The sequence below is a fragment of the Peromyscus leucopus genome, chromosome 8a, assembly GCF_004664715.2.
Source record: "Peromyscus leucopus breed LL Stock chromosome 8a, UCI_PerLeu_2.1, whole genome shotgun sequence".
NCBI lineage: Eukaryota > Metazoa > Chordata > Mammalia > Rodentia > Cricetidae > Peromyscus > Peromyscus leucopus.
The window spans coordinates 25,681,180-25,702,566 of NC_051085.1; the positions used below are offsets into that span (position 1 = coordinate 25,681,180).

At 40.2% G+C, this 21,387-nt stretch overlaps 1 protein-coding gene across 17 annotated transcripts in view; it reads right to left on the minus strand.

The window, feature by feature from the left end:
* Ptprk (protein tyrosine phosphatase receptor type K) overlaps positions 1–21,387 on the minus strand; it is a 539,557-nt gene that overhangs the window by 245,030 nt on the left and 273,140 nt on the right. For all 17 annotated transcript variants that reach the window (XM_028877352.2, XM_028877357.2, XM_028877354.2 and 14 more), the window contains exons 5-6: positions 20,941–21,056; positions 3,115–3,289 (exon numbers count right to left, since the gene is read on the minus strand). In XM_028877352.2, the coding sequence (XP_028733185.1) occupies positions 3,115–3,289; positions 20,941–21,056 (291 nt within the window). The remainder of the gene's footprint in view (positions 1–3,114; positions 3,290–20,940; positions 21,057–21,387) is intronic.

Sequence of the window (21,387 nt, forward strand, 5' to 3'; positions counted from 1 at the left end):
CACTTGTAGCAAACAAGAAAAAAAAAAAAAAAAAAAAGCCTTAAGCATGCCCTGTCACTTCCAGTTTAAGAGAAAATGCACTAATAAACTCTTACCCATAGGTCATGTTTGACAACAGGAAACACCACGCCAACTCTCATTAAAGACTATTCATATCACTGCCCCCAAAATTTCCTTTAAAATTACCATCTTTTGTGTCCATACAGCAGGACATCAGTTTTAAATGTGCCACCGAGAGATATGACCTGTCACCATGGTGAATTTTCCCCTTTGTTTCAGGACCAGGACAGCTGACACCCAGGGGCATGGTTTTGGTTAGCAATCAGGATAGTTGACCCCCAGGGAGATGGTTTTGGTTTGCAGTATTTATTTTGTGGATATCTGGACAAGTAAGAAAAACGTATTTCTGTATATTGGTTCTCAGATAAGACGACAAGCAACGTATCACCTGCAAATATTTGATGCAGATCCTGAAATATGTTGAAAATAAGCGAAACTGTCAAAAGTATCAAAATGGATATTTCTGACATTAGCAAAAATGGAGCTACCACATCCAGAGCACTATGATACTTTAACACATGTATAACACAAAATCTAAAGTAAAATGGATAATAAGTAGAAACGTTTTTATCAAAGAAAAAAAAGTTAAATTTTGTGTGGAATTTAAGAATTCGTTTTAAATGCTATTAAAACAATGTATATGTCAACAACTAAGGAAAACAAGGCCTCAATAAAATCATAGAAATCTACTTATAAATCAAGTAACAAGGAATAGGGGCATAACTTAGTTCTTGCATGCTTGAAAATCATGTAATATACCCTGGATTTCATATCTAACACTTCCAAAAAACAAACACAGGAAAAAAAAAAAGTATTACAAATACTGAAGATCTAATCCCAACATACTAATTTTTTTTAAATAAATGAGAAAAAATTTTAATGAATAGGTATGGCCCATCTGTATCAGGAAAGGACATGGATAAAGCAGATGCCACCTGCCTTCCACAAACATCCAGGTCACCCAGTGTGGGCCCCTCCTTAAGAAGTATATAGTAACTGTGTATATGTGCTCCTACATAACATATCTCTAATGCATCACATGTTTAACTATGTGTTGAGGTAGATAGGGTATCCCAAAACACTCTAAGTGCCCTAAGCAGGTATCACTTCTTTCTGGGTAGTATATCTGACTACTCACACAGGACTTGGGAGACGCAGGGAGCATGGTGCGTCAATAAGACCCACAGCCTGCAAACCCAGCCTGTTAAACACCAAGAGAATGCTCACGCACATCTTTGACTTTAGACTTAGACTCATACAAGAGAGAGATGGCAATGGTGCGCCATACCGATGAATTAGATTCACATGAGTAGGGCGGAAATGGGGTTGACACAAATGGATAAGCACTCATCAGTGTGAACGTATAGTGGATTATCTTTCTGAGCCAGGCTGTAAAACACGATCATGTTTTTTTTTACTCTTTCATAAAAGGGTCTTCAATTCCATGAACTTGGGCAGGAAAGATGAGACAATGCAGTCCCAAGTCAGGCTGCATTGAAGACAAGGGCATATTCGTCCTACAAAGATCAACTTTTGCTTTGGTTTTAATGAGCTATAGGATCTCAGCAAAATATATAAGAGATGAAGAGGATTAGTTGATAATGTGAATGCTAGAGAAACCTGACATGGTAGAGAAGGAACTCATCACTAAGAGACAAGAAGCATAGGTGTGTAGTCAGTCTCCACCAAGTATTACATTGATATGGCTCTGGGAGTAATATCAACTAACCTGAATTTTAATTTCCTGTTCTCAATAGTTATTAAAGAATAATATATGAGAATCAAGTACATCTCCAAACAATATTTCTAATAATTATTCATCATCAAGCATTACAAAAGAGATTAATGGGCTATGATTATATCTCATTTTTTTCAGCCCCTGAACTATGGCATTTGTTGTTTTCTTTTTTAAAGATATAATTTATATTTTTATTTACATGCATGAATGTGTACCTGTGTGAGGGTCTTTGCATGTGAATGTGCTTGCCCAAGGAGGTCAGACATCAATGGTTGGATCCCCTGGAGCTCAAATTATAGGCAGTTATGGGGCACCTGATGTGGGTGCTGGGAAATGAACTTGGGTCCTCAAAAAGAGAAATCTGCTCTCCTAACCACAACGCAATCTCTTTAGCCCCATGTGTGAAGCATTTGCCCAATGTCTTCTCCTATCTACATGACCCTTTAGAAACGTTACCCATCCTGCATTTCCCTAACTCAGAGAAGACTCATTCACAAATGGCTCCCCTATTACTTTGTACAGTTTCAGAGTCTAGTTTTCATTGGATTGGCCAAATGTCTCCATGGTGAGGTCTTCACATTATTTTCACTTGTGTCAAGATTGACTGTCTGATACCTGATTCAACTCTAATAACTTTAGCAACTAAGATTAGGAAAAATTCATTCTAACTTTGTATGATTTGGTAAAAGATCAGAGTTAATGATTATTTAACATAGAAATTTGTTACTGACAATGTTTATAGGTCTACCTGAAATATTTACTGTGACTTGTTGTCACAACATTTCTTAGAATAAAGTACTGTAGCAGTACCTGCAGAATTTCTCAAACAAGAGGGAGAATCTCTCAAGTTGGGATGAAAACTGTAAAGCAAAATGGAAGAAAATACTGTACATGCGTCTCCACATTAAACATGGCAAAATAAGATTTCATTTGACGCCGGGCGGTGGTGGCGCACGCCTTTAATCCCAGCACTCGGGAGGCAGAGCCAGGCAGATCTCTGTGAGTTCGAGGCCAGCCTGGGCTACCAAGTGAGTTCCAGGAAAGGCGCAAAGCTACACAGAGAAACCCTGTCTCGGAAAAAAATAAATAAATAAATAAATAAGATTTCATTTGACGAGATACTGGTTGGATAACAAATTAACAAATTTTAAAACTAATCTCCACTTTACTTGACATTACCAGTATCTTGATAATGATACGGAATATTGACTCGTAAGGAAGAATATTGTAGTTTAAAAACCAATCACTGTGTCTACAGATCTGCTCAGTTCTAATAAAGACATGCAATTTCATGAAGCAAAGGCAAAAAGTGTTACCTCTGACAATAAGTTGAGCAAAGTTGGAGACCCCAGAGCCTCGTTCTGACTGAGTAACGCAGCGGTACAAATCCTGGTCGGTTTTTGTCACTTCTTGCAATCTGAAGGAGGCAGCAAATCTTCTATGATTGATGTTCTTCGTCTGGGCCACGGGTATGTCTTCTCCGTTCCGTCTCTGCAAACAGAATCCAATCTTCAGAAACAGGTTGTTCACCATGCCATAAATCTAAAGTATCTCAGCAAGCAATATCTGTGATGAATTATTCTGCTCACTAAACTATTTGGAAGATGCCTGCATAGCCCCACAGAATTTTACCTTTGTCATGCTATTGGGGAATGGAGATACTATCGGGATCATTTAAATGATGTAGAGTTGGTTCTATGGTCTCAGTTTTCCATATTTACAGCAAAATATATACATTAACACAAAAGTTGACAGCATCATAGAAAATGAGTCATGGCCCCTTCATGGATAAAGAAGATAGTCTTGTTTCTGGTGCTACCAAGATGTCCTACACACATTATATGACAGTCATATTCCAAGGGGATGAAGACCACACCATACACATTCTTATTCCAAATATATAGCATGTACTTGCCCCAAATGACAATAAAATACTGATTGATGATTGAGAGTCAACCCCAAATCTGTGCTCTTGGCAAACTACTATCTCTTCAGGATTAATGATATCCAATTTATATTTTTTAAAGAAGTAATCAAAGAAGGCCTAAATGTTAAAAGCATACCTGTCAAGTTTGAAAATGAAAAAGTAGGAAATGTATTTATGATATCCCAGTATCTCATACAAAACCAATAAGCATAAACTATAAAGGAAATGATGGTAACTATCAACTATAATAAAATTTATAACTTCTATATATTGAAAGACATCATAAATAAAGTAGGGGAAACACAGACCAAGATGAGGTATTTGTCAAAAAATATAACAACAAAAAGATAAACAGCTAAGATATGTAAAGATCTTCTGTAGTTCAATAGGAAAACTGATAAACAACCAGTCAAAAACTAGACAGACTATAAAAAGATAAAAGGCATATGTCTAAGGACAATGAAAGGAGCCATCAGTCCAATCTTTCAAAGTTCGATATGTTAAATACAAAAAATTGTCAAAGAAAAGCTCTAACTATAGAAAGAATTAGTTAGGAGCTCAAGCTCATGTCTTATTGGTGAAATTCTAAGTATACATGGGATTAAAACTACATAGAATGCTATGCCCAAGAATTACATGTAGGCAATAGAGCATGGACCCGTTGATGACTTTCTATACTAGGAGCAATTTCAGAAAATGTTTGATTACTCTTTAAAAAAAAATGGAAGACAGGGAGAGCGGTGCAGCTTAGCTGGTAGAATACTGGTCTAGCATTAGCAAGGCCTAGGTCTGATCGGTGCACCACATAAGGTAGACATGGAGGTGCACATTTGCAATCCCTGCACCTGACGCTTGGAGGGTGGAGAATCAGAAGTTCAAGGTTATCATAAGTTACAAAATAGCAAGAAATAAATAAGAGAATGGAAAAAAACAAACAGTGAGGAATGTACAGCAAATCCACTTCTAGATTTCTACTTTTGAATCATTCACGTAAGTGGGGTTGAGAAAAATATGTGGAAATATTGACTTTGGCATCATTTGGAACAGTCAAATACAGGGAGATCCGAACCTTTCAGAGTTTGTCTCAATCTATAGGTGCAAAGTAACGGTTAAGGAAGTCACCTGGGAGCAGAACAGAGCTGATACAAAGCACAAGGGCTGGTGTGTTGGAGAATATTATTTTAAGGTGTGTTACTTTTGTTTATGTTGCATTTGTTTAACTCTGTGGAGCTGTGTTACTGTGCCTGTCTAAAATACCTGAAGGTCTAATAAAGAGCTGAACAGCCAATAGCAAGGAAGGAGAAAGGATAGGCAGGGCTGGCAGGCAGAGAGAATATATAGAAGGAGAAATCTGGGAGAAAGGAAGAAGGAGTAGCCAGAGAAGGAGGAGAACTCCAGGGGCCAGCTACCCAGCTCCCAGCAAGTGATGGAGTAAAAGCAAGATTTACTGTCGCAGTAGAAAGGAAAAAGTCCAGAGGGAAAACGTAGATGGGATAATTTAAGTTAAGGAAAGCTGGAAAGAAACAAACCAAAGTAAGACCAGGCATTTATGAGTAAAAACAAGTCTTTGTGTGATTATTTGGGAGCTGGGTGGTGGGCCCCCAAAAGAGTAAAAAGAAATAACACTGGCGCTTCAATCTTCCTGAGATGCTACTAATAGCATTTGTTCACTGCTCATGTTGAAACAGTTTCCAATTTTCAATGTGATATCAGGATCTCAGCAATTTTCTTGAAAATTAGCAGTTATTTAATACTCACTGGTTCCCACATCCCACTGGCTGGTAATATATGTGTATGTATACAAAGGAAGAAAAGACAGAGGGAGGGAGGGAAGAAGGGAAGGAGGGAGGGAGGGAAGCAGGGGGGGAGAAAGGGAGGGAGGAAAGGATCTTTAGCAAATGCAAGGTATGACACCCAAATACCAAATATTTACTTCTATTAGAGCCTGAGTACATGAATGAACATTTTGAAATATTTTGTGAACTTCTGTATATTACAAAAGAGATATTATATCGCTTTAATTTTCTTTCTCTTGTTTCCTTGTTGGGGGTTGAAAGGGTGAGAATGTAAAAAGGATCTAGGAGGAGATATGGGACGAGAAAACAGTGATCAGAATATACCATATGAATAAATATTAATTTTCAATTTGAAAAAGAAGGAAAGGAAGGAAGGAAGGAAGGAAGGAAGGAAGGAAGGAAGATAGAAAGAAACATAGAAAGAAAGAAAGAAAGAAAGAAAGAAAGAAAGAAAGAAAGAAAGAAAGAAAGAAAGAAAGAAAGAAAGAAAGAAAGAAAGAAAAAGAAGCAGCTTATACTCAAAAGCCCTAAAATATAAACGCAGAAAATCAGTCTAAATTCTTTCTCTTCCACAACCCATATAAACAAAAACAGTCATTACATATGCAAATCTCAGATGAGTTTCCTTTTCAATTAGCACATCATCTCCATGCAGTCTAATTGGAAGGCAGACATGACTCAGCACTGCTCTCCCAGGAGCCCACCCTCTTCTAGTTCCACATTTATCTTCTGGCAAGGCTCACAGTGTGTGCTGCCTTTATCTCTGTCACTCATTCTCATCGATTCTGCAAAACCCATTCCTGTTGTGTGTCCTGACTCCCTGGTCCTCTTTCACAAGAGCACACGCTCTCCTTCCAGTCTCTACTCTACCTTTCTGAATCCTATGCTGTTAAAAGGCATTCTTCTGAGCACAGGGAATGTTCTTCCTCCCTCAGCACTTAATACATACAAGACCAGTGCCTAGCTCCATGATATTTTCCTCATGAATCACAATTACTCATGGATGGTGGTTTGAAAGAAAATGGCCCCCAAAGGGAGTGGCACTACTAGGAAGTATGGCCTTGTGGGAGGAAGTGTGTCGCTGTAGGGGCGGGCTTTGAGGTCTCTTTTGCCCAAGATTCCCTCAGTGTGACGGTCAGTCGACTTCTTGTAGTCAGGATGTAATGTATGAAACAAGAATAAAAGAAGAACTAAGGAAAACACCCAGAATAGCAAAAGACGCCAGGCATGGTGGTGCACACCCGTAGCGCTCCAACTGGGAGGCTGAAGCAAGTGGATCAGGAGTCCAAAGACATTTGCTTTTGTCTTAATCCCCCAAAGTCATTTTGAAGAACAATTTTAGGCTCCCAGAAAGGAGAGTTAACACTCATCTTCATACATAGCCTCCTCATAATCAGCACACAAACAGAGAGGTACATTTGTCACCACTGACATCCCCACACTGTGGTGGTATTGTGTTCCCCAAAATATTGTGCACCCTAATAAACTTATCTGGGGTCAGAGGAGAGAACAGCCACTAACTAGATAGACATAGAGGCCAGAAAATGGTGGAACACACGCATTTAATCCTATCACTTGGGAAGCAGAGATCCATCTGGATCTCTGTGAGTTTAAGGCCACACTGGAAACAGCCAAGCATGGTGACTCACGCCTTTAATCCCAGGAAGTGATGTCAGAAAGCAGAAAGGTGTATAAGGTGTGAAAACCAGGAACTAGACACTTTGGCTGGTTAAGCTTTTAAGCTTCTAGCAGCAGTGCAGCTGAGATCCATTTGGATGAAGATTCAGAGGCTTCCAATCTGAGGAAACAGGGTCAGCTGAGGAACTGGCGATGTGAGGTAGCTGTGGCTTGTTCTGCTTCTCTGATCATCCAGCGTTCACCCCAATACCAAGCTCTGGGTTTGTTTTTATTAATAAGAACTTCTAAGATTCCTGCTACACCACACTGAACACCATTATTACTGACTTCACCATACGTCACACAGTAGTCCCTTCTGATGTTGAACATTCTACATATTTGCACAGACACAGGTCTGGCACCTCAGTTGCCATGTGGCACATAGTAAACAAGACAGAGAGAGGTGTTGTGGGATATTTGTACACCGTATGAAGATGTATCATTGCGACTGGAAAATAAAAGGCTGAAAGGCCAGTAGCTAGGCAGGAGAGAATGGGTGGGACTTCAAGGGAGAGAGAGGAACTCGGGGATGAATCACATGTGCAAGAAATGCCAGCAAGATACATAAGTTGGATGTAAATGATGGAAAAGTAATGAGTCACATAGCAGAAGGTAGGCTAAAAAAAGGGTTCATTTAAGTTCTAAGAGGTAGTTGGCAACAAGCCTAAGCTAAAGGCCAAGCTTTCATAATTAATAAGTCTCCATGTCATTATCTGGGGGCTGGCCATCCAAAGAAAGACTAACAAGAGAGCTTGACTACAGAGAGGCTGTGGGTGTCCACTCTGGTTGGACCATGAGGGTAGTTTGCCTTGCTGTTGTTATTAAAGAGGTGGCCCAACATGGAGAGATGTGTGTCCAAGAAAACAATCCACTCGTGCATGGTAAAGAAGTGAAGTCTGTACCAATGGTCAGAATGTCCCCTCCCTTCCATCTCAGCAGTCTAAGCCTGGGAAATGTGGATTCTCTGGTTTTCCATTGAAACCCCCCAGGGGACAGGTAAGTCCAACAACAATGGCATGACCATGGACTTGACTGTCTCCTGGAGATTCAGGACACAGTCAACTAACATTTGGGTCTGATCCAGCAAGTACTCGGTGACACTATCCCGTGAATTCACCTTATCGTCCACCAGCTTGATGACATCATGCTCTGGGGACTGAAGCCTGGCCTGGCCTGCCCTGGCCACTTTGCTGGAGGATTAGCAAGGACAGCATGGGGTTTCTGCATAGTGGAAAGGCTCCTGTCTACTCGGCCATGCCACTTCTCTCTTTCCCAGGGTGAGATATAGTCTCTCTCCAGACTGGTAGGCAAGGAGTGATTTGGGGGAGGGGCTTCCAGTACCGGGATCCCTCCACGGCTACCCTTTCTCTATCCTGTGGATCCCCATTCATGGTCACACAAGATGGCTACTGAGTGGTTCATGGAGCATGGTAATCCTTCCTCTGTGACAGGAGTGCATGCATCCAAGGGTATGAATGTTCTACCATAGCCACATGCCGAAGAAATGGTGCCTGAGTGTTAGCACTGAGAGACCTCAGGGTCCTTCAGAACTATGTCGTGAAACAATGGAGTTTTAGGCTACCCTAGAACTTGGACCCTGTCTTGAAATAAACAAAACATACATACAAAACACAAAAACCATGAGTGATAAATAAGGTGTGATAGAAACACAGAGAAAAAATATCTTTGGACTTTAATTTGAAAACTCTATATGAATTTGGGGAACATTTTTTTACTTTCAAATATGTATGTGTATACATGTGCCTGTGCCTGTCTCTGTCTATGTTTCTTAAAGAGAAGGTCTAGCAGGGAAAATCTCTCAAACCCAGGATTATTACATTGATATGCAATTTACCAATTAAAAAAAAAAAGGGTGGCTCCATGGGAAAAGAAAATGATGCCTCATTGGCAAGAATTTTAAACATCACACAAAAGCCAGAAGCAAAGAGACTTGCATGACTACTGAAGTCTGGGTAAAAGGACTTGGGAGCTAACACAGAATACTCATAGGCACAACTAGGTAGCTGCTGCTGCTTAATAATTCTGAGACCATCGGGCATGCAGGCTGGCATGCGCGCGCGCACACGCGCGCACACACACACACACACACACGCACGCACGCACGCACGCACGCACGCACGCACATGCACACACTCACTCACTCACTCACTTAGTTTTTCAAAACAGGGTTTCACTGTGTAGCCCTGGCTATCCTAGAACTCAACTCACTCTGTAGACCAGACTGGCCTTGAACTCACAGAGAACCCCTGGCTCTGCCTCCCAAGTGCAGGGATTAAAGGCGTGCGCCACCGCCGCCCAGCCCAGGACATAGTTTTAAACACAGGAGCTTATAACAATACTGAAAGAAACAAAATCACTCATCTCTGGGGGATGGCAATGTACCAACTTGCTATATTGAGAACTAACAAATGAAGCAAAGACTGCAGGAGCGTCTCCTGGGCAAGTCCAGATCTCATCAAATGAAATGGAGATTAGTCATCACATAGTGTGTGATAGGCATGTATTTGAATACATGTTACATGAAAGCAGAGAGGCATGAAGGGTACAGAGGAAGCAAAGGAACAGAGAGTAAGATGGAGAATCAACAAAAATAATGTATGAAAATAACAATGAAATATATTATTTTGTATGCTTGTTTTAAAAATAGGAAAATCACGTGCAAAAACAAAAAAAGAAAAGGAAGAAAGAAAAGAAATGAAATAAAAAATGAAGTAGAAAAAAACCCCACCATTTCCAACTCAAGGAATTAAGGGCATTGAGGAATAGCAGTGCTAAAATAATGAAGGATGAGGCCTTTTGAACTGTCTGCTATCATACCAGGTACCACTTACACTGTGATCCAAGGATCAAATTTGACCCTGGACCTGACTGCCAGTTCCTGGAAAATACAGAGGAAATGGAGCCATGGTGACCTGAAGTGAGGAAAAGAAAATAAGGAGACAGACCCACAGAATAAAGGACTTACTTTTTTTTTAATCATTAAAAGTATACCACAGTAAGCAGGGGCATATTTCAATGTCATATCAGGGATGGCTCAGGATGTAGTTCAGTAATACAAGTCTACCCTAGAATGTACAAGAACACAGCACACATAAACGCTCCCCCCCCTCTCTCATTCATACAAACACACATGCGCACACATGCACACACACACACACACACTCATACACATATAATTAGAGTAGATGGGTGGCTGTTTGTAGAGACAAAGAAAGAAGGATATAAATTAATTAGCCCTGGCTGGAATAAAAGGATGATGCCACAGGGGTTGCTGGCACTGTTAATTCTTGACCTATGTGGTTTCTGTCTTCCCCCAAACTGACTGAGATTTGGGAAGGATGCTCAGTAGGCAGTGTTTGCTGCACAAGCATAAAGAGATCATGTCAATGCCAACCCCACACCCCCCAACTCTTGTTTAAAAAGAAAAAGCTGGGCATGGTGGCACACACTCATAGCCCTAACACTGGTGAGAAGAATGCCACCCTGCCCTACTCAGGGACCACCAGGGAAAAGACGATGTCTCAAAAGCCAATATAGATGACTTCTGAGTCATGACAGCCTAGATTATCCTCTGCCTCCCACAGTGACACACACACTCAGACACATCTATACTCAACACAAAAAGGGACACATGTGCCTGAGCCACCCCACACACACACATACACACATACACACACACAAAAAAAAAAAATCAGAGCCATAATATTCTTTAATTAGGGTGGCTTTCACTGTGTATATTTTATTATATTATAAAATAATCTCATAAATATTAGATCTACTCATTGATCTGCTTTTCAGATCGGGAGACTCAACAAAGATAAATTATGTATACAAATGCCACAATGAAATGTATTTCTTTGAATGCTAATTTTACAAATAAGCAATTTTTAAATACAAAAAAAAAGAGGAATTTAAAATGAAATAGGAGAATATCACAATTTCCCAAGGGAAGAAGGAAAGACATTGTTACAGTCTGACAGGTAATCACAGTGACTCATTAGGAAAGTTGTGACAGGAAAATACTCTGCACGCTTCCCCTATCCCCATCACATGGGTGGTACATTCATGTCCAGAATGATAATTGTTATTTGCAGACTTTGATAAGAAGAAATCTTGGCGGAGATAAGGAAGTAAAGTATATGCCACATACAATGCATTTATACTACTTTATGTAGTTTCTAGACATTTCACCTAGGTTATATAAACTATTTTAAAAATCCAAAGTGTATGTAAAGTGTTGTGCTCTCCATAAAGAAAGCAGCAATTGCAAAAAGAAATACCCCTAAAATTTGCCAATGATGAAACTTTCCAGTGCTCACAGCTCAGCACGACACACCCACATCTGAGATGCTAAAATATCAAAGATAAATTTCCTGATCCATGATCCATGGTTAGTGACTTTAGCTCAAAATTTACACACAAGGTGTTTTGTACAAAGACAAGAGGGAAGAATACAATGTGTGAACTCTAATAATCGAATGGCCCAAGGGGAAAATTTGGGCGTTTTAAGGTGATGGCTATTAGTTTCTAGTAAGTACGAAGCCCCTTGGGTGGAACAGAACTCGCTTTAAAGCAGGAGGTGCCTAGAAGAATCACTATTGTTTAATGAGACCGTAAACAGAGTCAATTAGAATTAAATAGTAGGCTTGATTCCATCTATCAATCCGGGTCAAGGTAGGCAACAAGAAGTTAGGACGGTATGGAAGACAAGGTCTGACCTACTCTTGTTCCTATTCAAGGTCTGAGTCTGAGACCACAGACTCAGAAGCAAAGGCACCGTTTTCCAAAGGGGGGAAAATGTACTTCATGGGCAATACCAGGATCATCCAAGGCTTTAATTAGCCACAAGCTTCACAAACTTCACCGTGGATAAAGAGCCAAAACCCAGTAGGATGCCTCACCTTTCAGTCTTATTTAAGATCACTTATATACAATTACCAAAAAGAGTGAGAGTAGTGAGTAGTTCTAGAGATAAGTCAGTTCAAGCCAGAAAATGAAAAACAGACTAACTATAAAAGTTAAACCTTGAGGTTTGGAGAATTATACTGTAGAGCATTCCCATTTCCTCCAAATCTGTTAACTGCTACCCACTCGATCCAAACCCATTCGTCTTCTTTAATCCGTGCCTCCCGCAGAATTTCCGATTGCACTGCACCGCCCAGTCAGAGTCCTTTATTGCCTGATGTCAGTACTGCCAACAGCAGCCGGTGCTACTTCCAATTCTGTCCATGCTCATGGCCCAGCCTTGCCGTTCATTTTATTTATCGCCTTTCCTCACAGTGACCCTTCAATAAGGTCTTTCTTATACTGCTGCCCCGCTTCATACAACTAAACGTTTGCTTTCTGCCTTCTAACCCTGCAGCAACAGCCATCACCCACCCATCTTCACTTCCATGGCTCTTGTGTGTGCTATCTTCCTGGTCTCAGCCAAGGGTAATGGTCTCACCAAACATGCCAGTCTTTGCCGCACATTTTCCTCACTGAAATGATCAGTGATGCTATGTGATCCTTCTCTCCTTCTGAATTCATGCTTTGAGGCTAAAAGGCCCTAGTTAAAAATGCAGCCTTAAGTGTAAATGTCCTCCAGGAGAGTGAGCAGCCTGGACCGTGCTGGGATCCCTCGCCAACTATGCTTTTAATATCTTCTCCAGCAGCTTGGTCAGGTCTCAGCAGCCCCACAATTAAAGGGCCCAGAATTCAAATCATCTTATAGGACCGAACACATGGCTTTCAAACTCAAGACCAGATTATTGTACTTCAGGGATGTATAAATAGGAAACTGGATCTTGCTTCTATTAACCCCTAAAAACTGAGATTTTTATGAATCCCATTTCATCTTCCACAAACTTCCAGAAGCATGTGTGTTGTCCCTTTGGCCACCCTGACATCAACTTTTCACATTCAACTCCTACCATGATAACTAAATGCTATCTTTGTTATTCTAGTATTTCAGACCTACTGAAGACTCTTACAAAAGCCAATTATGGACAAATTTCAGAAATTTGAAAGTTCAAACATCTGGACAGTTTACAATATATTACATTTCTCTCTCTCTCTCTTCAACTTTTTATGCCATCAATGCAAACTGAACATGAATTAACGTGTCTAATCAGGTTTGCTTTGAAAAATACCCGTCATCACTTTTTGATGAATTTTCTAATATAAACTATCCAATCAAGTTAGAGACTAATTTCCTCAGAAAACTTTCCTTCCCTCATGCAAAAACTCAAGGTATTTTCTCTAAATGAGTAGTATCTCTCATGAACAGTAAAATTCTAGAGGTGGGGTATACTACTTCCTGGGACAGTGGAGACGAGCCTCCATGATGCTTTGATGTGGGCTCTGTGGAGATTGCTGAAGGCCAAGCCGCATCTGAAACAAGGCAGGGATACATTTGGCCAGGGGAAGATTTCACGCTTTACCCCCTCAATTTTCTGAAACCCATGTTACAAAGTTTCATTCACACGTAGACAGTCATGTGCAGTAGAGGGATGCAGTTGGGGCAGCTGAGCAAACAGATCCAACATGGCACGATCCGAAGTTGCAGATCCACCACTTTTCATTGACTCACAGCTGGAAGCAGCTGGGACTTGAAGAGGTCAGTCTCTCTCTCTCTCTCTCTAGTTGTTTTTCAGAGCAATTTGCATTTCATTTTACTAATTTCACTCTCCAATTACCCCTCTCAAGCCACTGCCTAAATTATCTGTTGCTCCATAAGGAATGACATTTCCTTTGGCTGAGAAACTCACTGTATCCCACGACATTAGCGGCAATGTGCCTCACCAAGGGCAAAGTGGTGGCTGACTCTCTAGTCTTGGCAGGCCCGCTGAACAGGCACCAGGCCAGTGCTAGGGGCGATTACTGACAGATTGGCCCAATTGCCAGGGCTCTGACTGCAGTCTGCCTAAGATTACCAGTAGCACACGGTACAGCCTCGTTTCAACTCACCAAAACAAATGGTGCCACCAAACCTACCCACACATTTTTTTGTGCCATTCAATAAATCCAGTGTTGGATTTCTCTGCCCAATTCAGTGATGCATGCCTGCCAAGCTCTGTGATGATGGATGGAGTCATTAGCATTTTAGGTTTTACACAGAACCTGAAGCCAAAGCATATGGTCTAACAGATGTTCCGGCAATGGGCTCTATTTGATTTGCCATGTAGCTGTCCACTTACACTGGACCTTCGTGAAAGAATACTCATTTATTCATTACGGTATGACCCATTTCAGCCCTCCTCCATCCCTGCATCATAAGGTATTCTCAGAAGACCAAAGGCAACCTGACTTTATACTTTAGTGAGACTAATGACTACAAATTTCTTTGGAACTTAAACAAATCATTTTAGGTTGACAGGACTTACAAAGATACCCATAATGCTGTGGGCCATTGCTACCTATACAATGATTAGTACTGCCAGTAAGTGGGATACTAGAGAAACAAGTGTGGTTTAGTCCATTGTTTCCCATTTTATTTCATTTAGTTAAAATGTGTACACAGAGAATCAGACAGGTACAACATTTGGATTACAGGTGCATAGCCATTGACCCAACATTTCATCTAAGTTCTGTGATGTCCATGGTACCCCAGAAAGTAGCTCAGGCCCACTCTAGTCCTCTCCTACATGAGACCAGGATTTGGGGCTAGAGAAATGGCCCAGCAGTTAAGGGAAACCGGTGCTCTTACACAAGATCTGAATTTGATTCTCAGCACCGAGAAGGAAGCTCACAATCATCTGTTACTAGAGTTCTATGGGACCCAATGCCCTCTTCGGACCTCCATGGACACCAGGTATAAACATAGTATACATATCTACATACAGAAAAGATACTCTTATACATAAAATAAAGCATAAAAAAAACTATAAAGAAAGCCAGAATTTGGATTTCTCATTTTCTGTGGTCTAAAAGTTACTTTTATATGTTTAAAAAAAAGTTTTTTAAATTAACTTTCATTGTAAGAACAAGAAAGAGAGATAACATGTACTGAATTATTTTTCATCTGTCTCCTATTTAAAATACATGGTACCAAGATACATGTGTGCACTGTTATATGCACCAGTAATTCACTTTTTTTTTTTTTTTTTTTTTTTTTTAGTTTTTTGAGACAGGGTTTCTCCATGTAGTTTTGGTGCCTGTCCTGAATCTTGCTCTGTAGACCAGGCTGGCCTTGAACTCATAGAGATCCACCTGGTTCTGCCTCCCGAGTGCTGGGATTAAAGGTGTGTGCCACTACCGCCTGGCTAGTAATTCGCTTTTTTATTGTTAAGCACTAAAGCAGTGTCCTATTGCTTGAAGGGAATCCAAACTGCTCACACACTCTACTGTTAAGGATCCTTTACATTTTTTAAGTTATTAATTATTGTGAATAAACATGTTATAGGCGTGTCTTAATATCTCTTGGGTCAATATATATAAAGATGCTGCTGCAACATGTTGGTCATTTGCTTCTAAGTTCACTCTAACTTTTTGGAGACAAGGGACACATATGCCAGGCTGGCCTCAAGCCTACCTAGATGGACTCCAACCTTCTAATGCTTTTGCCTCCACTTACTGAGTACTGAGACTGCAGGTGTGGGTCACCATGCCTGGCTTATGCAGTAGTGAGGATTACACGCAGCACTGCATGCATTCTAGGCAACCAGACTACCAACTGAGCTATATAAGCCCCAGCCCTATCAATTAGTCCTCAGGCACTTCATCTGCTATTCACATAAAAAAAAAAATAGCATAAAAAAGGAACATGAAGAACATTAACCTATAAAAGATATAACCTCGTACTAGTTTCCTGTATGAATATTATCTTTCTTGTTTTAGGAATATAGGCAGATGTCTTAAAATTATTTCAGTATATATGTAAAATTTTACTGGTGTTCTTAATTCTTGTAACCTGAGTTTTACCATAAGCCTTAAAATATGGACTACCAATTTTCTAGAATTAGAGTTCTTTAGAAATACAACTAAGAGCTTGAAAATTGTAATGAAATGAAAACCATGTTTACATATTAAAAAGTTGATATCATTAACTTGGCAAACTGTTAAGCATTTAAGCCTAGAATACACATGACTTCACTGGGCTCTGTGAAAGGAGAGGAAGGTGCTTTTCACAGGACTGAAGGCTTTATCCTCAGACTCCCTGACTACGTCTTAAAATATATTTTACACCATATGACAATATACATAACACACATTCTCAAAACTGTCCGCCAGAAAACCTCATAATTTCACTAGAGTGCTAGTCCGTAGGCTGCCAACCATTTCAAAAAATGCTCCAGCATGCTGCATTATGGGCAGTGAGGTTATTCCATGTGGACAAAGAGGTCACTTTGAGCTGTACCTTTTGTAATAGTTTTCTATATACCTAGCATGAAGAACCATCTTCAAGCACCAGTTAGAGAACTCCATAGATTCATACTCACCTAAGCTCCTACAACCACCATAATAGAAACTGAGAGGTGTCTTGAGTTTGTTTAGAATCTCTTAACGCTTTCTCTCCCCTTCACCTCTCAACTTACCTAACAGACATGCTACGGCAGATCATAAAAATTTGAGAAATAAATATCACAACTTAGAAATACAAGTAGAGGAAGACTGTATGCCTCAGATGTACTCGCATTTTTGAATTCCAGAAAGGAAAACTATGATGGGGAATCACGTTAAATTCTTTCAGGGAGAGGTGTAATGTAGCTTTTCTTTTACAATTGAATAGAGGAAGCTGCCGTAGCTTTTGATACTGGAGTCCATAATGAGACATTTTGCTACTTGAAGCAACACAATGTAATCTGAAGCATGTGCAGGACCTAGGAGGGTGGCCACCACTTGCTATTCCACCTACTCCACAGGAGGGCACACCTTGACTACCTCTCTGAGAGAATCTGCCAACCTTTCACTGAGCTGCTTCAAGTACATTCATTCTGGGGACTCTGGGCAGACACTTTCAGCATGTGCTCATACAATGAAAGTTAACTGAAGAGACCATCTCTTTTCACATAAAACTAACAGTATAAAATTTTTACATTATTCCATCAAACAAAAGGAGGTTATCAAGGCCACATTTCAGATCACCACAAATAATAGAAAGACCTCATTTAATGTTTCATAGCTGGAAAGAATTTTAGTCTCTACCAAACATCTCCTTTAAGAGATAAGGAAATAAAGGCCCATCACAATTAACTAGGTTAGAAGGGATAGAAATGAGGTGAGAATTCAGCCCTGGTCTTCTGTACCATCACATGTTATTCTCTTCCCTAAATCAAAGTAGCATCTGTTCATATGACTAAGTCTGTATGGCTTCACCATGGAGTGACAGTTCTTCCTGTTTACTTGTGTTTTTACTACTTTTGACAAAAGATGAATAGTTTTTGAAGTAATAGCCAATTATATATATATATATATATATATATATATATAAAGTTTTTGAAGTAATAACCAATTTTGATAGACTCATATACATATATATATAGACAGACAGACAGATAGATAGATAGATAGATAGATAGATAGATAGATAGATAATAGATAGATAGATAGGTAGGTAGGTAGGCAACTAGGCAGGCAGGCAGGCAGGCAGACAGATATGGACCAGTCAGTCTTAAGTGGTTAATTTCTACATATTACTACTACAAAAATGTTTTATTAAAGGGGTTGTTAGGATGGTTCAGTGGTTAAGAACATTTGTTGCTCTTCCAGAGAATCTGGGTTCAATTTCCAGCACCCACAGAGCAGCTAACAGCTATCTGTAACATCAGTACCAGAGAATGCAATGCCCTCTTCTGGCCTCTTTTGGAACCCAGCATGCATGTGGTCCACAGAAATACACAAAGTCAAAACAAGCCTAACTAGTGGTGTACACCTTCAATCCCAGCACTCAGGAAGCAGAGGAAGGCAAATTTATGTGAGTTCAAGCTAGCATGTCTATATAGTGAGTTCCAAGCCAGGCAAGAAGATATAATGAGACCCTGTCTAAGAAAATTACAAAGGCAAAACACCCATACAATAGTTATTTCATTAAAAATGTTTTCTATGAAAGCATCACTAAACTATGTAAATGCTATATTCTAGTATCTTCTTGGGTATAAAGAATAATTTGAGAGAATGACATTAAGGAGGTTTGTGTGGTGTTATTGAAAAATGCAGAACAGCTTTTTAATAAGTAAGGTGAACTTGTGCTTGGTTGGAGAACCACACAATGCCAGCGTCAAAGTTGGAAATAAAGACACAAAATCACCTTCCGTGACCAATGCAGAGTCTGAAGAGGGGATGAGTAAATAAAACACAGAAAAACTTCTGAAGAGCATTTTTCTATCATTATTGCTTGAAAAATGACAGGAGGAAAATTTCAAGAAACCATAATGAAATGAGCCAGTCCACAGAATAGGAAACAACAAAAATGGGCAATATTTTGACTGCAGCCCATTCGGACCAGCCCGGTCCAGAAAGCCTTTGTTGCCACAAGGCAGCTGGTGTCTGTGGATACAAAACCCTTTTTATTTCCATGTCACATTAAATCCTGGAGCATAAAACCAGTGGCAGACTGCAGAACCATTTCTGGTTCCCAAGAACAGACTATTGGACTTGCAGCTAATACCAAATATCAACCAATGTTCCCATTGTAATGGAAAAAATAAGAATGATGCAGAATGATTAGAAAATAAGTCTGAAATTCATTCTTAAACCACTTACTTTGGCAGACTGAGAGATAAGAGAAAATGGCTTCAGCATTTAGTCCATAAGACAGACTGTATGCTCCCTGGGATAAAGTATCCTAGTTCCCAATATCTATAGATAGGAAGAATTAGCATCCTGAGAGAAAAGAAGGGAGTCTTTTATCCTTTTCTTTTTGGGCCCAAAAGAGGGTATTATAATGACTACAAATCAAATAAATTACAAAAGTAGTGATAAGTGGATTGACATAATATGATGTACATCTGTGGTCACATCTAATTGGATTGATACAGGAATCAGGTGACACCTAAACACCTTGCATAATCCTATTATACTATATTTGCTTTTAATGATGATGCACTATAACCATCATCCCTAAATACCTGGATGCTAGTTAAGTATCCCTAACACTAATTTCATGACTCTGAAGGATATAGCAAACTAAGTCCCCATTAACTGTGCCCAAGAAACGAATTTAACTTTTGATATTTTGTCTTTAAGAAATCCACTGGCATTCCCAGGAATTTAAAATGCTAAACAAATCCAATCCCTTTCCTTACTGTGATGTAGATAGAAGCAGACTATCAACAGATCAGGGGTTGGGAATGCACTTGCCTCACGGGCCTGGGAACTACGTGTGGAACACCTGCACCAACATCATGGGAGCTGTGGAAGCACCTGTCTCGAGGGCTAACATTGGAGAGGACAAGGCAGGTGGACCCCTGGGCTCACCAGCCAGTCAGTTCAGCCTAATGTGAAAAGTGCAGGACCAGTGAGAGACCTTGTCTCCAAATAATGCGGAGAGCTATTAAAGAAGACACCCAATGTCTACGTCTACCTTCCGAACACAAGTACACACAAGGGCTTCTGCATCTACACACACCTACTTCAACACACACACACACACACACACACACACACACACACACACACACACACGAGGGGGTGGTGAAGTCCAGATGATAAAGATATTATTAAAACTCAGCTAAGGGTTGGAGGACTTAGCTCAGTGGTAGAGTGCTTGCCTAGTAAGCACAAAGCCCTGGGTTCAGTCCTCAGCTCCAGAAAATTAAAAAAAAAAAAAAAAAGGCATGGGCTACCACTGCTACCACTGCCCCGGCCTTTTGTGGTGCACGCCTTTAATCCCAGCACTCGGGAGGCAGAGGCAGGCGGATCTCTGTGAGTTCAGGGCCAGCCTGGTCTACAAAGCGAGTTCCAGGAAAGGCACAAAGCTACACAGAGAAACCCTGTCTCAAAAAACCAAACCAAACCAAAACAAAACAAAACAAAAATCAGCTAAATGGGCATCTTTCCTAGCTCTAGTCACCCTGTTTTAGGACTGCCTCTGTCACACATGGCCCACTGTGCCCCCTCCCAGCACCTAATAGTGACAGCAAGACTTTCAATCCTTTCTCTGAAGGCAAAACAATTCCATGCTCTATGGATCTTTCGCCAATTCTTCTGAAGCTTCAGGACATGTGCATCTCCCCGACATGTATGTCAAATCACAATCCAGTCAATAAGGATTTATTCAGGGGTTCACATGTACAAGGCAGATGTCCAAATGTCAGATCTACAATGAACTCTCAAACACACACTTGTGAAAAAGAGAAAGAAAAAGAAAAAAACCACTTACACTGTTTCCCATCCATGGGCCCTCTTGAAATGCTCAGAATAGTTTCTTAAACTGAGTGTCTGGCAATCCCTATCAGACCACTATTTTCTTAGTTTGCTTTTCAAAATATTTATTATAAAAACTTAGTTTGACTTCTTTTTCCCGTGTATCTAGAGAAGCCTAAGAATCATGAGCTGTTACTAGACGCCAATACCAGTATCAATTAATGATACACCTTGACATTTTTTTTGTCAGATTATTTAAAAGCGAAGTGTGTGTTATGAATCTCTAGATAGCCAAATACATCGGATTCATACAAATTGCCTTTCCACAAGCACAGGGGGCAGAGAGGAGAGGGAGAGTGTGTATGACAACCATAAACAGCACAATGATGTTTTTTACCCAAGTGAACCCGTTAGCGCAGTCGCTAATGGGGTCTTACCTGCAGCCATAATTTGTTATGCACAGCGTCTCTCCCTGTAGCAATGCACTGAAACGTAGCATTCTGCCCTGCGTTGACCTCCACATCACCCAGACGGAGGAAATGAGGAGATTTGTCTGTAAAAATAGGAGGAGAAATACGTGTTTTATTCACAAAAAAATAACATGTCATGCTACTCTTCCACAACAGAACATTGTCCTTACTGTGCCTACATTTGACTCGCCCTCACATTCAGAAGAATCGTGACTTTCCTTTTCTCTAGGACACACCGTTTCCTCTCTTACACTCCCTTCCTAGTACTTGTCATACGTAACAACTCGTTTTACCTAGAGATAGATCTGTGCAGAGTGAAAACTAGATGTTTACTACTAACAGCTGCTCTAGCATGGGTTAGTGATAATAAAAGTTATGTTCAAGGAAGCCAAAAAGATTAAATGGGTAGATATC